Here is a 14,444-nt window from a genome sequence, read left to right as displayed (position 1 = left end):
ATTTTTTCCAAAAATGAGAAAATGCGCTAAAAATGAACCATAGTAATATAACATAACATAGTGATCTCGGCGCTGCAGTGTAGGCCTGATGTGGCCTGTCGCCGATTCTTTACCTTTTCGTGCTTTGTTCACAGAAGATCTAATATCGTTTCATTTGAAAATATATTTCATTTCATTTAATATGGTTCATCTGTGCCACTGTTAGGGTAACGCTTTGACCTAAAGCCTAAAGCGTTTATCCAGAATCACACGGTCAGTCGCACGACTGAAGCAGCCAAGGGGCCGTAATATCAAAAATAATTGCGAATTCGTTACTCTGACTGCGAATCACTGACGGCTTTTCAAGCTTAAACCCACCAATTACCGGCCAATCACTACCCTCAGACAAACTAACAAGAGACTGTCCAAAAAGCTATCAATGTTTTTGTCCCGATATAGGTCACTATGACTTAGTTTGTTACGGAAGATGGGCGTATCTTTGCTACGCGGACGAATTGTGTCACTATTCGGACATAATGATTTATACTTTTTCCTGAGTGTGGACAAGCCTCTGGAGACCCATTAGTCAGCAAAAAAAAAAAAAAAAAAAANAATTCAAATATTTAATTTTGTAAAATTATGAACTTCGGACTTCCCGCCAAATGATTAACTTCTCCATAAATCATTATCACCAAATTACGAAAGCAGCATGCACGTAGTCTATTGATTACGCGTTTAATGATTCAAAAACAATGTAACTTTGAAGCCAGCACAGTTGCGAAGCGAATTTATATACAAGCTAGTACATTACATAGTACAATAGTTGTAGCTAGTCCAATACATAGTACAACAGTACTCGCTAGTACAATAAATAGTACAATAGTAGTAGCTAGTACAATAGTAGTAGCTAGTACAATAGTAGTAGCTAGTACAATACGTAGTGCAATTGCACTAGCAAGTACAATACGTAGTACAACATACTAGCTGGTACAACACATAGTACAATAGTACTAGCTAGTACAATACATAGCACTATTGCACTAGCTTGTAAAACACATAGTACAGTAGTGCTAGCCGGTACAATATATTGTACAATAGTACTATCTATTACAATACGTAGTGCATTTGCACTAGCTAGTACAACACATAGTACAATAGTACTAGCTAGTACAACACATAGCACTATTGCCCTAGCTTGTACACCACATAGTACAAGGCTACTGAGCTCGTACAATAAGTAAAGAGCACAATATTAGTCAGCAGTTGAAGGCAGCAGCACTCCTTCCTTGATCGCCTGTTCTTCGAGCAGCTGCAGCTGACGACGTAACTTGATGACGTCAGAACGCAGCGTCGTGTGCGTCTCCCTGAGTGACGTCATCAGTCGCTCAGCGGCCTCTATGGGGGACACGTCCAGCACCCAGCGCAGCAACACCTTCGTCCAGATCACCTGCACGAGTATAAATACATCAGAAGTGGCTAAAGAAATTATATTGTTGTGAGAAATAAGCGTAAAAATAATTTTACCGTTTCACGAAATTTGTATAAAAATTTCACCGTTTCCATACATGGGTATAAAAATTATTCTGTCTTGAGAAATGGGTATAAAAGTTATACTGTTTTGAGAAATGGGTAAAAAAATATACTTTTTCCCCATAATAATCTTTTTTCCCATAATAATGTGTGCTGTTGTCTCGTGCTTAAGAGGATGATGTTCAGGTTACAAAGAGACGGAAATTCGAAAGTGCAAGGCGACTGAAAACTTATGTTCTGCAGGGGTGGGGGTTCTGGGCAGGGTGGCCCAGTGGAGGGGAAGGGTGGCCCAGTGGAGGGGCAGGGTGGCCCAGTGGAGGGGCAGGGTGGCCCAGTGGTTAAAGTTCAGAAAACAAAGATTGGAGCAAAGAGGTGCGGGTTCGATCCCAGCTCTGTGCGCCAGTTTCTGGTCATAATCAGCGAGGAGGCCGGGCGGTTAAGCACAGCAGAATTGTAGTAGTGCGTTGCGAGTTCGAGACCGCAAAATGCTGTGAATGTTCTGAGATTTTAAGAATCGGCGACAGGCCTACGGCCTAATAAACGCTGAAACCGCTATTCTTAAAGGGATTACCAAAAGAATATTTTGACTTTAAACTTATATTTAATAAATAATTATAGGCGTTAAATTAAAGTTAAATAAAATTATTAATAAAACTTAGAAACAATCCCTGGGAACTTCAATTAAAATATTATTGTAGTGACTCCACTATTCGCGTCGGTAATCATTGCAAGAACAATCATTACAATTGTACGCAAGAACAATCATCCAGGTAACGTGGCAGCGTAAACTGGACGTCGGATGTATTCGCGTTCAAGGCAACGTTGGTAGTTATCGCAAGAACAATCATTACAATTTTCTCCGGCTTACGTGGCAGCGATAACATTTTTCTAGAGAAGTACCAAGTCTACAAAGGAACTGTCAACACCGTTCAGCAGCTGGGAAACGTCCTGCAAAGTCTGGTCAAGCTTCGACTTACGTAGAATAAAGTTGCCTGTGTCAACGTGCTGGGCTGTGCTTCTGTTGAGCATCTCTGCCATAGCGACGCTGTCTGCCTTCAGACACGCACGCACTTTTTCTTTGCCGAAACATTTGAAGAATTCAAAAGCAGAGCTGAGATTGAGGCCCATCTCAATACTGTTGATCTTTTTCCTCTCGGGAAGACACTTGGAAAATTTCCTGCAGTAGACCTGGCTTTCCTTGAGGTCCTCGAAGAGGTCGTTGCTGACGGGGAGTTCCACCAAGGAGGAGGTGATGAAAGCGTGGTTCGGCTCCAGGTCGTCCGTTAACTGCAACAATATTTTTAGCTGACGTAAAGTTTAAAGTTTGATGCATGGACTCAAATCTACAAAGTCACATTGACATTTTTACTCGCTTGGTATGACGTGGTATTGGAACCGGCAATTAGTGTACGCGTCTCGTAAGTCAACTGATGAGTGGAACACGTATCATATATGGGATGCGTAGGTGTGCATCGAGGCGTCGTGGAATTTTCCTTATAATTCAACTACTAACTTGAATATCATAACATCATAATCATATTGTGGCCTATTTCTTCAACGCCGACACTTCTATTCTATTCTATAGTAGCCATGAACATAGAACATGAACATAGTAGTTGAGCATAGAACATCATAATCATAATAGCCATGAACATCATGGCTACTTGAATCACAAATTTATCACCATTAACCCACGCACTCACCATCTGCATTGCCTTCAAGACACAGGTCATGTTGCCCAGCTTCTCAGCCGCGCTGGCGGTCGCGGCCAAAAGGTGCCTCTCGCGTGCGTACTTTTCCGCCTCAGCGGACGTCTCCCAGCGCCGGAACTTCGCTTCCGCCGCAATCTGGTCGTCGGTGAACGGGTCCGCTGCCCGTTTCTAGGAAGATTTTAAAAATCAACTTTAGAAATTAGAGAGAAACTAGAGTAAAGTTGAAATGAGCTAGTACACGGGCACGGTAGTGCGGCAGCTACAACATTCGAATCCAACCGCCACAACTCACCGTGATAATGGCTTAAAGGTGTTACCGGCCAAGCCAGAATCCAGCCACCATTTTACGCGAAACCAGTAGTATAATTAGTCGCAGTTATTTATGCGCAGTAATCATGTGTTGTGACTCTTATAATCACCTACTAAATAATCTACACCTACTAACACGTTGAGAGATCGTTGCTAATATTCCTGTAATTTTAATTGTTTCAAAAACTGGGTGATCGGTCTGCGAATCCTAACTAATTTCAGTTACAATAGTAAATTTTATCAATCATATGAAAGAGATTCTTATTTCTCGTCTCTCGCTTTATTCGCTTCCAATTATCAGAACTCTAACCATAAAATATTCAATTTACTTCCCGTGTGGGAGAAGTGGCAAGCGTCCATTCAACTATTCGTTAATTTAATAATAATAATTTAATATAATTAATAAATTTCGTTAATAATTTTTTGTTAAATATAATTTTTCTGTAACGATTACTCACGGTTTTAGAACTCGGACGACCAATTCCCAAAGACTGAGTTCTGCTGGCAAACTCCTGCAGAGCTGCAGGCTGGCTGGTCGCCTGCTGTACCGCCTGCTGCAGACGTCGGTACTCTTCGGTCTGCTCGTACCTGAGGCTCGGGTCCCGGAACGTCTGGTCGTGCTGCGAGTCAAAAAAATTTGAATGATTAACACAATAATGAATGATTAACAATATTATGAAACCATGTGGCAGAGATATGATAAGAATGAAGAAAATGATACGCGCTGCTGATTAACTAAAAACAACCTAAACGTTCTCATTCAATGCCGACATGATACATTTTAGTGTTGAATAATTAATTTCAATTAGATGGATTGGTTAATAAATTTTAAATCTAAACTACCGACTCGCTGAATCCCATGACCAGAAATCTGATACTCATCAGTGACCACGCAAGAAAATGCAGTAGTCAAAATAAAGCCTTATAAAGAGCTCTAGAAATTTTAAAAATTGTGAACGAATTAAACTGACCGTTATTGGTTGTTGTATTTCCGAGACAGAGGAAGAAGCAGCTTGATAATGCGGGACCAGAGGCTGGTAGTAATACTTATTGTCATATGGCTTCTGCGTGGGGTAGTATTGCACCAGCCAAGGCTTCTGCACCAACCCAGACGACTGCAACAGTCCAGGTGACTGTACCAACCCAGACGACTGGAAAAGTCCAGGTGACTGCACCAGCCCAGGCGACTGCACCAACCCAGACGACTGAAATAGTCCAGGTTCCAGGTGACTGTACCAGCCCAGGTGACTGCACCAGTCCGGGTGACTGCACCAACCCAGACGACTGAAATAGTCCAGGTGACTGTACCAGCCCAGAAGATTGCCCAGCCAGGAACGAGTGTGCGCCTGTGGGGCGGTTCTGGAAGGCTTGGTTGCTGGGGTACTGGGTTGAGGGCGCCGTAACTTTAGTGGAGTATTGTGGGGTATTGACGAAAAAGTATTTGTAGTAGGGGAAGGAAGACGTCGTGTAGTACGGGTAGGTTATTTTCTGTAGGAGGTATGGATGAGTTGATGGGTTGAACGACTGGGGATTGCCGAGGAATGTAGGAGGAGTAAAGGATCCGTTCGTCGACTGCTAAAGGATGATGGGGATTGAAGAAAAACGTTAATCGCTATAATTTTCCCCGATCAATTTATGTAAGTTACATGATAGCTGTTATTTGTGCCACTTATTTGCATATCACACAACCATTACTTGAAAACATGCATAATTAAGCGTAACAAGCGAAAATATTTCAAAAATTCAATGTGGATTAAGCAGAAGATTGCCTGTAACTGCATCACCTGAGAGATGAGGCCATCAGTGGCAGTTGGTGAGCCACTGCCACTACCTGGCGCAGTTGGTGCGCCGTTTGCACCACCTGACGCAGTTAGTGCGCCGTTTGCACCACCTAGCGCAGTTGGTGCGCCGTTTGCACCACCTGACGCAGCTGGTGGAATAATGATAGGGTTGACAGGAAGAGAATCGCCTCCACAGAACCTGCTTGCAGCCACCAGCTGCTGTTGCCATCTGACGAGCGTAGCACGGCCCAGGCATCTTGTTAGCACCTGTAGCAAGTTTATTCAATTTCATTGATTAACGTAATAACTAAATGTCTACTAGAATCTAATATCAACTATTAATGAAGTTTTCCACCTACTATTAATGAAGATAATCAGTTTAAATTGGAGTATTGGTTCAAATGTTTGGTTTTCATTTGATAGCAACTATCATAGGTAACTATCCAAGTAAAATTTAAGTTTACGTATTCTCTCAATGCTTCTAAGAATTTCGATTAATTTTGAAATTAAAATAATTTTTGCCTAGCGATGATGTTAGGATTAAGATGCAAGGCATTTTAGGTTCCAAATATTTTAAATGTGTTACTAACTAAAAAATGTCTCACCTCAGTGACATCGATTTGCGATTGAGAAGACAAGACGAAGGCAAAATTTGAAACGCATAATATGGTACATAAAAACAATTTATTTAATAACACCAACATGGTTGAAATTATCCTGAAAAAATAAATGTATTGAACAATAAATTCTTTAGTTAGCTTCGGGTGTTGCATCAAGCTCGGTATGACCTAGGTTACGATGACTAAGAATGAGGCAGCGAGTTGGGGGTTCGAGACCCGCAAGTAGTGGTGAAAAATCGGTAAGGTGCCGCCGCGGGTAGTTGAGAATCGGCGACAAGCCAACATGAATTAAATCGATGACCTCTTTCTATATATTTTATTATTAACATTTAATGTCCACGTTTCGATGGAGTAAATTATCATGTTCTTCAATCAAAGGAAGCTCATCGCAATATTCACTGATAATTTAATGACATTAATTAATTATAATTATTATTATGATTAAGTTCACAGGGATATCAACAAAGGATAGTTTTTTAGTGATTTTAAGAAAGCCCTTTTCCAGCCCCATGGCCCCACAACCAACTGCCGGCGACCCACATGAGGCCCTCAGCGCCCCTCAGCTCCCCCACACAATGGGCCCCATGACTGCACTCTCGGTGAGTGGAACTTGCCTTGCATTACAATGAGACTTGCATCATGAGTATAATTTAACACAGAATACATAATAAATACATATAACTTGACAACGACGCGCTGCAGCTACATTTATCTTTAATACAGTCGACTGCGTCTTTTGTGCTACTTTGAAACAACTCACACTCAGTTAAATGAGTGAGACTTGTCCAAATACTGATGCATATTGTGAGGGTCATTCTGATCCATCAAGTAACTGGACCTATCAGTGCTACGTGCGCTCTCTGCTCGTGCTGTGGGTAAGAAAGTGCGTCAATATTTGGACAATTTGACCTGTTCATTTTCTGAGTATAGGCTCTATTGTGCGTGAAAATGAAGAGAAAATTCGTACTGATGGTGAATCAATTTGAAAATTATTCATATAGTAATATTCTTTTTTTGTATAAAGGTATTTGATTAATAACAATGCAAAATATGATCTAGTTAGAAGCCATTTTAAAATAAGATGAGATATAAAATAATATATTACGAAGCACCTGTAAAATAACGACTTCCACGTATTGTTGATAAAGACTTGGGTATTTCACAAACACTTGATTCACAATTACCAAAATTATGTATAATTTATAGCTTTTGAATGAGATTTTCCGTGAGAAGTATTCCCATCTACCACCATCTTTTACATTGATTTCATCGGTGCCGGTGTTTCGTCATCGCCTTTAGACTGAATTTTCTGCTACAGCATGCGACTGTTGTTTCTTGTCATATTTTAATCTTTGTTTTGTGCTCATTTATAGACTTCTTACACTGTCTCTTATACACATCTAGATGTGTATAAGAGACAGAGGCAAGGATTGGTGGGGAATCCACCAGGCAAGGATTGGTGGGAAATACACCAGGCAAGGATTGGTGGGAAATCCACCAGGCAAGGATTGGTGGGAAATACACCAGGCAAGGATTGGTGGGGAATCCACCAGGCAAGGATTGGTGGGAAATACACCAGGCAAGGATTGGTGGGAAATACACCAGGCAAGGATTGGTGGGAAATACACCAGGCAAGGATTGGTGGGAAATACACCAGGCAAGGATTGGTGGGAAATACACCAGGCAAGGATTGGTGGGAAATCCACCAGGCAAGGATTGGTGGGAAATCCACCAGGCAAGGATTGGTGGGGAATCCACCAGGCAAGGATTGGTGGGAAATACACCAGGCAAGGATTGGTGGGAAATCCACCAGGCAAGGATTGGTGGGAAATACACCAGGCAAGGATTGGTGGGGAATCCACCAGGCAAGGATTGGTGGGAAATACACCAGGCAAGGATTGGTGGGGAATCCACCAGGCAAGGATTGGTGGGAAATACACCAGGCAAGGATTGGTGGGAAATACACCAGGCAAGGATTGGTGGGAAATTCAAGTGACACGGATTTTTGAATAATCCACCAGGCAAGGATTGGTGGGAAATCCCTATAAAGGATTATTTATGAATTCTCTTTTATGGTGAAGAAAGTTTAAAGCAACGTGTTTACTGAGCAACTGCTTACGAGGGTGTGTCGATACAGATTCATCAAGAATTCTATTTATTTTCCATCAGAATATATAGCCTTCATCAAAATTCTATTTAGCTTTCATTAGAATCTATTTGATTTTCATCAGAATATCACTTCGATTTCATCAGAAAACTAATATCATTTTCCTGATAATGTGTGCTCAATTTAGGCATAACGGATAACACTTTTATGCAGAATATTATCCAGCATGAGTGGCATTCAGCAATGAACACGCACGGATATTCTGCTCGGTGATGCACAGCACTCCCGACGCGCCGTACACGCACGGATATTCTGCTCGGTGATGCACAGCACTCCCGACGAGCCGTACACGCACGGATATTCTGCTCGGTGATGCACAGCACTCCCTGACGAGCCGTACACGCACGGATATTCTGCTCGGTGATGCACAGCACTCACGACGAGCCGTACACGCACGGATATTCTGCTCGGTGATGCACAGCAGTCCCGACGAGCCGTACACGCACGGATATTCTGCTCGGTTGTATCCGGCACCAACAGCCGGTTGAGATGAGCCCCTGCGGTCGAATGTGGGAGCCGCGGCTGGAAACGGTAAGCGGAGGCGGCTGCGTTCACACAACGGTACACAGAGAACACACAAACACTTATTTCTGTGTGCATTGTATAAATCTTTTTATAAGATCTATACCCGTACACAAAAGATTGAACACGTATTAGATGATAGCGCCAATACAATACATACTCGTTCATTTTACGCTTAGCTCTATTTTACCTCTACAACTTCCATGCTATTGTTAAAGATACAAAATGAACTAGCCTATGTATAAAAATGTAGGGGTTAACTATTCAACTAGAGAATTGTAGTGAACGAGTTCAACCTTTGGAGAGATGGACTTTAGTGATGATGCTCTTTAGCGATAGTAGAATTTTACTTAGTCAGTCTAGTAACAGTATAGAATGCTAGTGGAATGATAAGACGTCCCCAGCCTTGAGGATGAAGAACGCTAGTGCGATGCTAGTACGATGCTAGTGCAGTCTTTCCTATCGCCGCGGGCATAAAAAATTTTAAATAACACTCCTTCAAATGTCGGAATTAATGATGCCGAACATATTCAGTGAATTGTTTCCGTATCGTCCGAGGGCAAGATTTTTTTATTAAATACTATTATTCAAGTTATAGACTATAAAATATTCCTTCTTACCGTCTGTGATATCACAATTTTAAATAAATGTATAAGTATCATCGATTAAACGATAATTACGTCGTTTTAATCATTTCTGTTCAAGGCGCCAGCCATTAAATAAATCATTGAATACTAATCAATGATTGAAAGTTTAACAGATGTCATACGTCCAGTTTCAACGAGTATGATATGAGCGATCATGACAATCATTATTATTAATTGTAGTTGTAAGAATGATGATGTTCATGCCAATCATCACTATGATTGGACTGATGAACACAATAGCGGCATGACAATCATTATCATGATTGTATTTGAGTAAAATAATAATCATTCTCATTCATTATTGAACAATTGCACTAAAGAGCGTAATACTGGTCATACCAATCATTATTCTGACTGGAATTATGAACATTATAACGGTCTTGACAATCATCACTATGATGATTGTAATTATGAGCATAATAATGATCATGTCAAACATTATTATGATAACAATTAAATGTATATTAAAACGGTCTTGACAATCATCACCATGATTGCAATTATGAGCATAATAATTGATCATGTCAATCATTATTATGATAACAATTAAATGTACATTATAACGGTCTTGACAATCATCATGGTGATTGCAATTATGAGCATAATACTGATCATGTTAATCATTATTATGATAGCAATTATGAACATTATAACGGTCTTGACAATCATCATGATGATTGCCATTATGAGCATAATAATGATCATACTAATCACTATTATGACTGCAATTATGATAATAATATTCATCATAACTGCTTCAAGTGGGTAAAATATCGAAGTAATTCTTGCTGCTCCGGCGCTAGAGGCGCGGTGCGTGAACGCAGCACAGGACCTCAAGAGTTAAATGACCTCTAAATTATAGCGCCTTAAAACATGACTCTAGAATTTGATTTACTGTAATTTTAATTTTTAAATTTTCATGAACTTAAAATTGCGCAAGGTTTCAACACAACTCGGTTGGGCTTTCACAACGCGCATGTTTTTAATAATTTATTAAATAAATGAACTTTATTACAAGGAAGAGACTACCGCGGAAACAAAGAAAGAAAAAATTTCTAGATAGTGATAAAAATAAAGAAATGAACAAGGATCTCCATGCTATCTTCACCATTAACCGGCCGGTGAAGAGCCATACAGAGCTTAATTACATCCTCCTACAGTGCAATAAATCTCATCCCCCCACACACCCCCTCCTCTCCCTGCCTCCCCTCCTACAGTGCAATAAATCTCATCCCCCCACACACCCCCTCCTCTCCCTGCCTCCCCTCCCTGTCGTGCAAGACTGGGGAAGGCTGCCACTCCCACACCTCCCCTGGCTGAGCCTCTCGACATTCTTCTTCAACATTCTTCTCATAAGCGAATTATTTAATTGTAAAGCAAGAGACAATCTTGTTGAAAACGAAATTTATTTATCATCAGTTCCTTTTTTCTACTTCTGGTAGATTGAAAAATAAATAACTACAGTAGCATTTATTTATAATTATAATGTTATCATGGGGAAATAAGTGATTGCAGGTAATTTAACCAGTGTTAGTCATGTTCAAAATATGTACCTACGGAAGTTAATTAGAGCATTTTAAACTTTACGTTGTTTCAGTATTAAATTTCAATTTTTCAATCAGTGTATTCAACTTTTGGTGCAAATAATTAAAAAAAATTACGCGAAAAATGCAAAAATTTTCACCAAAAAACTTTTGGTGAAAAAAAATTCCCTCAATTTATTTACAAGTTAGTTCCCTAGTTTATATACATTTTCTAATAGAGCTTATCAATTTACATCGCAATTTATTTAAAAAAAATTTAGGCAAATTTATCATGATTTATGGAACACGCTTAAGCAGCTGTATGAAAATGTTTTTGAATAAGAATCATGAAGAAGTTTATGATGGGATCTTTTTAAATAAAAATGTTGCTAAGTTTAGAAGCAGTTTCTTCTTACTACTTTTATTCGATGGCAGGAGATTCATATCATTTAATAAGATGCATGTAAAAATTGTTTTCTTTACACTCACGTTAAAAATAATTTTCAGGCAAACTAATCGATTTCTCCTGAACATTATTAAGGTAAGGTAACATTAAGGCTTAAACGTTCCCACATACCACGCGAAAATTAAATTATTGTGACTGAATTAAGTTTCGCTTACACGATGTTAGGTTCAATCTCAACCTGCTCATAGCGAACAAAGAAATGATATAGTCAACCATTGTACATAATACAATAAATTAAATGGTTCTAATGAATAAATCAGACGAAACCTCGACTGAATATAACGATACAATATGAATTTTTCATTCATCGAGCACGAATGTACGACGATGCTGCCGTCACTTGATGGGGGAACATACCGAACAAAAACACGTTTTTTCGATTGTGACTAATTTGGTAAATTCTTCGAAACGCAAAACACTTAATGGAGGAATCGATAATCATGCAAAGAAGCTAGAATATTACAATACGAAAATTTTAAACAGTTGCTTAGCCTGACAAGGAAATTCCTTCAGATATTATTCGTATGAGCATCGACCGTCTTGTGCTCTGCAAAACACATCCTGTTATAATCTAATTTTAATTATTAAAATCTATGGGAATGCAAACTTTTACGTAACAGGCATTAGAATAATCGGAGAGGATCTACCGCATCGTCAGTGGTAGCAACAGTACAATTATTACCTGTATTGTACGCGTAGCAACCGGAGTTAAAATTATTTATCATGGTGAACATGGCTGCAACTGAAGGATATTAAACGTAGTACCATACTTCACTACTTGGTAACTATGGACGTATTTAGCGTATTGTACATAGCATGATTGATAGCAATGGGTCAGAAAGCATTTACAGCAATAACAGCATTGTGAGATTGTGACTAGTCCTCTAACGAAAACTTACCGTGTACTTAAGTGATGACAATTGAAGGAATCAGGATTTCGGGGTCAGCATGGAGCCATGATGGAGGGTTAGGTGAGAAAGAACATTCAGAGCGTTGCTGCACTTTGCACAGTCACACTAGTAAGTAGGGTAACAGTATTGTCTATTAATTAAACAAACTTTGACAGTTTGTCACCAGGAATAGGCCCACTTGGTTGAGCATTGTTTGTGATCACGCGTTTGTGATCGTTTTTGAAGTCACACTACTTTCTTAATCTTAAACAGACATACAAGACTTCCACTTCCAGTTGTATAAAGTGGCTTCAAGCACTTAACACGCGCAATTGTTCAGGAAGATTCGACAAAATTTCCAGCCATGCTGGAAATTTTAGGGTTTTATTTTCATTCAAACCTTAAAATTAGTGTTACAAAGTATTACACTACGTGAAATATCCCAGTAATTGCACAATTGCAGAAGTTAAAACTAAACTTTATCCACTCATTAACAGCCAGCCGAGTTCTCGCCTCACACGACTAAGCGCCAGCGCCACTAACACTGAACACAGCGGAACGAAACGTAATTTTCCTAAATTTGTTACTCACAACCCTTCCTTCTACCAACATTCCCGCTTGAAAATCTGGCAATAAACCTACAGGACTGCGTAGGATCAATGAAGGAGTGTGTACTTTATTGATGCGTGCTTAACCTATAGATGTTTTAAACACACGTTCAGATTTGGAAACTGCCAATCTATACTTACGATTGAGAGGGTGCAGTAAAAAACTGTGGACACCCACAAGAGGAAAGTATAATTGGAGAATATATGTGCGTGTGGAATTTCATTTGAATTTCTACTTAACTTTTAGGGATATCTCAGTTAGACTGCCAAAAATCTCACAGCTACTTCAGATTTGGACTACGGCAGGTTAACTAAGTGTCTGTAAATCCACTAAAAATTTGCGTGATTCCACCAAAAATCATTTGCAATCCAAGCCAACGGAAAAATTTTCGACGTCAATGCAAGTTTTATGACTTCTGTAATTTTTCAGAAATGAACCACAGTAACATGGTTCATCTGTGCGACTGTGCCACTGTTAGGATAACGATAACGCTTTGACCTAAAGCCTAAAGCGTTTATCTAGCATCACACGGTCAGTGGCGACTGAAGCAGCCACGGGGCCGTAATATATAAAAAAATATAACTCAGTACTCACTGCAGTGAGTGACATAGAGCGCATTTTCTCGTCGACGAAAACTTGATGTCACGCGAATTCGTTACTCTGACAGCCAATCACTGACGGCATTTCGAGCTAAACCTACCAATTACCGGCCGCTACGTGAAGTAGCGATCAGTCAAGCCTGGGAACTTGATCAGTTTCAAAATATTAGCTAAATGCAAACAAAACTAAAAAGGGAAACTTTAGAAACAATAAGATATGCGCATTTGTGCATACATAACTCACCCCCTGATTGCCAGTCTGGTTCACCACCATCCACGTTCATCATCATCAACGATGCACATCAACTCATTAAGTTTATATAAGACAAGCAAACATCCGTAAAATCGAGAGTGAACGTAGGCTGACATTGCACCCATGGTTGAACTTTCAACCATAATCGGACCATTCATAACATAACATAGTGATGTCGGCGCTGAAGTGTAGGCCTGATGTGGCCTGTCGCTGATTCTTTACCTTTTCGTGCCTTGTTCACAGAAGATCTAAAATCGTGTCATTTGACCGGATCTTTTCATGACTGACGATAGTTTGAAATAGCTACTAGACTTTCACCGGGTTCGATAAGGAGCTAGGCATTTCAAATCTGAACATATATTTTTCCATAGCTTTTTCATAATCGTGACGACTCACTACCCTCTGATAAACTAACAAGAAACTGTCAAAAAAGCTATCAATGTTTTTGCCCCGATATAGGTCATTCTGACTTAGTTTGTTACGGAAAATAGGCGTATCTTTGCTACGCGGATAAATTGCGTCACTATTTGGACATAATGATTTATACTTTTTCCTGAGTGTGGACAAGCCTCTGGAGACCCATTAGTCAGCAAAAAAAAATGGACGACGCAATGAAAACGTTTGGATGATTTACCTTCACAATTGCAACAATGCTGACGTTAGAGAGTGACAGAATGCAAAAAAGGACAGGCAAATCTTTAAACGCGTTCCATTTTTGTTATTGCGGTACCGAACTAGAAAAATTGGATTATTCATCAACAAAATCAATATTAATCGCTAGTCGTAAGAGTGCTGCAAATGCTTAAATAATGACGCCGAATAATTGAATAAATTGAG

General features: G+C 39.7%; 1 protein-coding gene across 1 annotated transcript; it reads right to left on the bottom strand.

Moving 5' to 3' along the window:
* Positions 1-2,156: 2,156 nt before the first annotated feature.
* LOC108670984 lies at positions 2,157-13,641 on the bottom strand. Its single transcript, XM_018158470.2, has 8 exons — positions 13,599-13,641; positions 8,294-8,643; positions 5,315-5,578; positions 4,855-5,054; positions 4,502-4,796; positions 3,989-4,150; positions 3,213-3,389; positions 2,157-2,796 (listed from the first exon to the last, which is right to left on the bottom strand). The coding sequence occupies exons 1-8, from the start codon at positions 13,639-13,641 to the stop codon at positions 2,398-2,400; spliced, it is 1,890 nt and encodes a 629-aa protein (XP_018013959.1). The 3' UTR covers positions 2,157-2,397.
* Between the last annotated feature and the right edge of the window lie 803 nt (positions 13,642-14,444).

Source organism: Hyalella azteca, unplaced genomic scaffold (assembly GCF_000764305.2).
Source record: "Hyalella azteca isolate HAZT.00-mixed unplaced genomic scaffold, Hazt_2.0.2 contig3672, whole genome shotgun sequence".
NCBI lineage: Eukaryota > Metazoa > Arthropoda > Malacostraca > Amphipoda > Hyalellidae > Hyalella > Hyalella azteca.
The sequence above is the reverse complement of the archived record's forward strand: the minus strand, read 5'-3'. Positions and strand labels throughout refer to the sequence as shown.

Bases quoted from the DNA above. Each gene is read 5' to 3' on its own strand.
- LOC108670984 (XM_018158470.2), bottom strand. From the start codon at position 13,641: ATGATGAACGTGGATGGTGGTGAACCAGACTGGCAATCAGGGG. The intron at 5,579-8,293 runs GTGCGTGTTCAT...AACTTGCTACAG, and splicing joins CATCACCGAGCAGAATATCC to GTGCTAACAAGATGCCTGGG. The intron at 4,151-4,501 runs GTCAGTTTAATT...TTTGACTCGCAG, and splicing joins AAATACAACAACCAATAACG to CACGACCAGACGTTCCGGGA.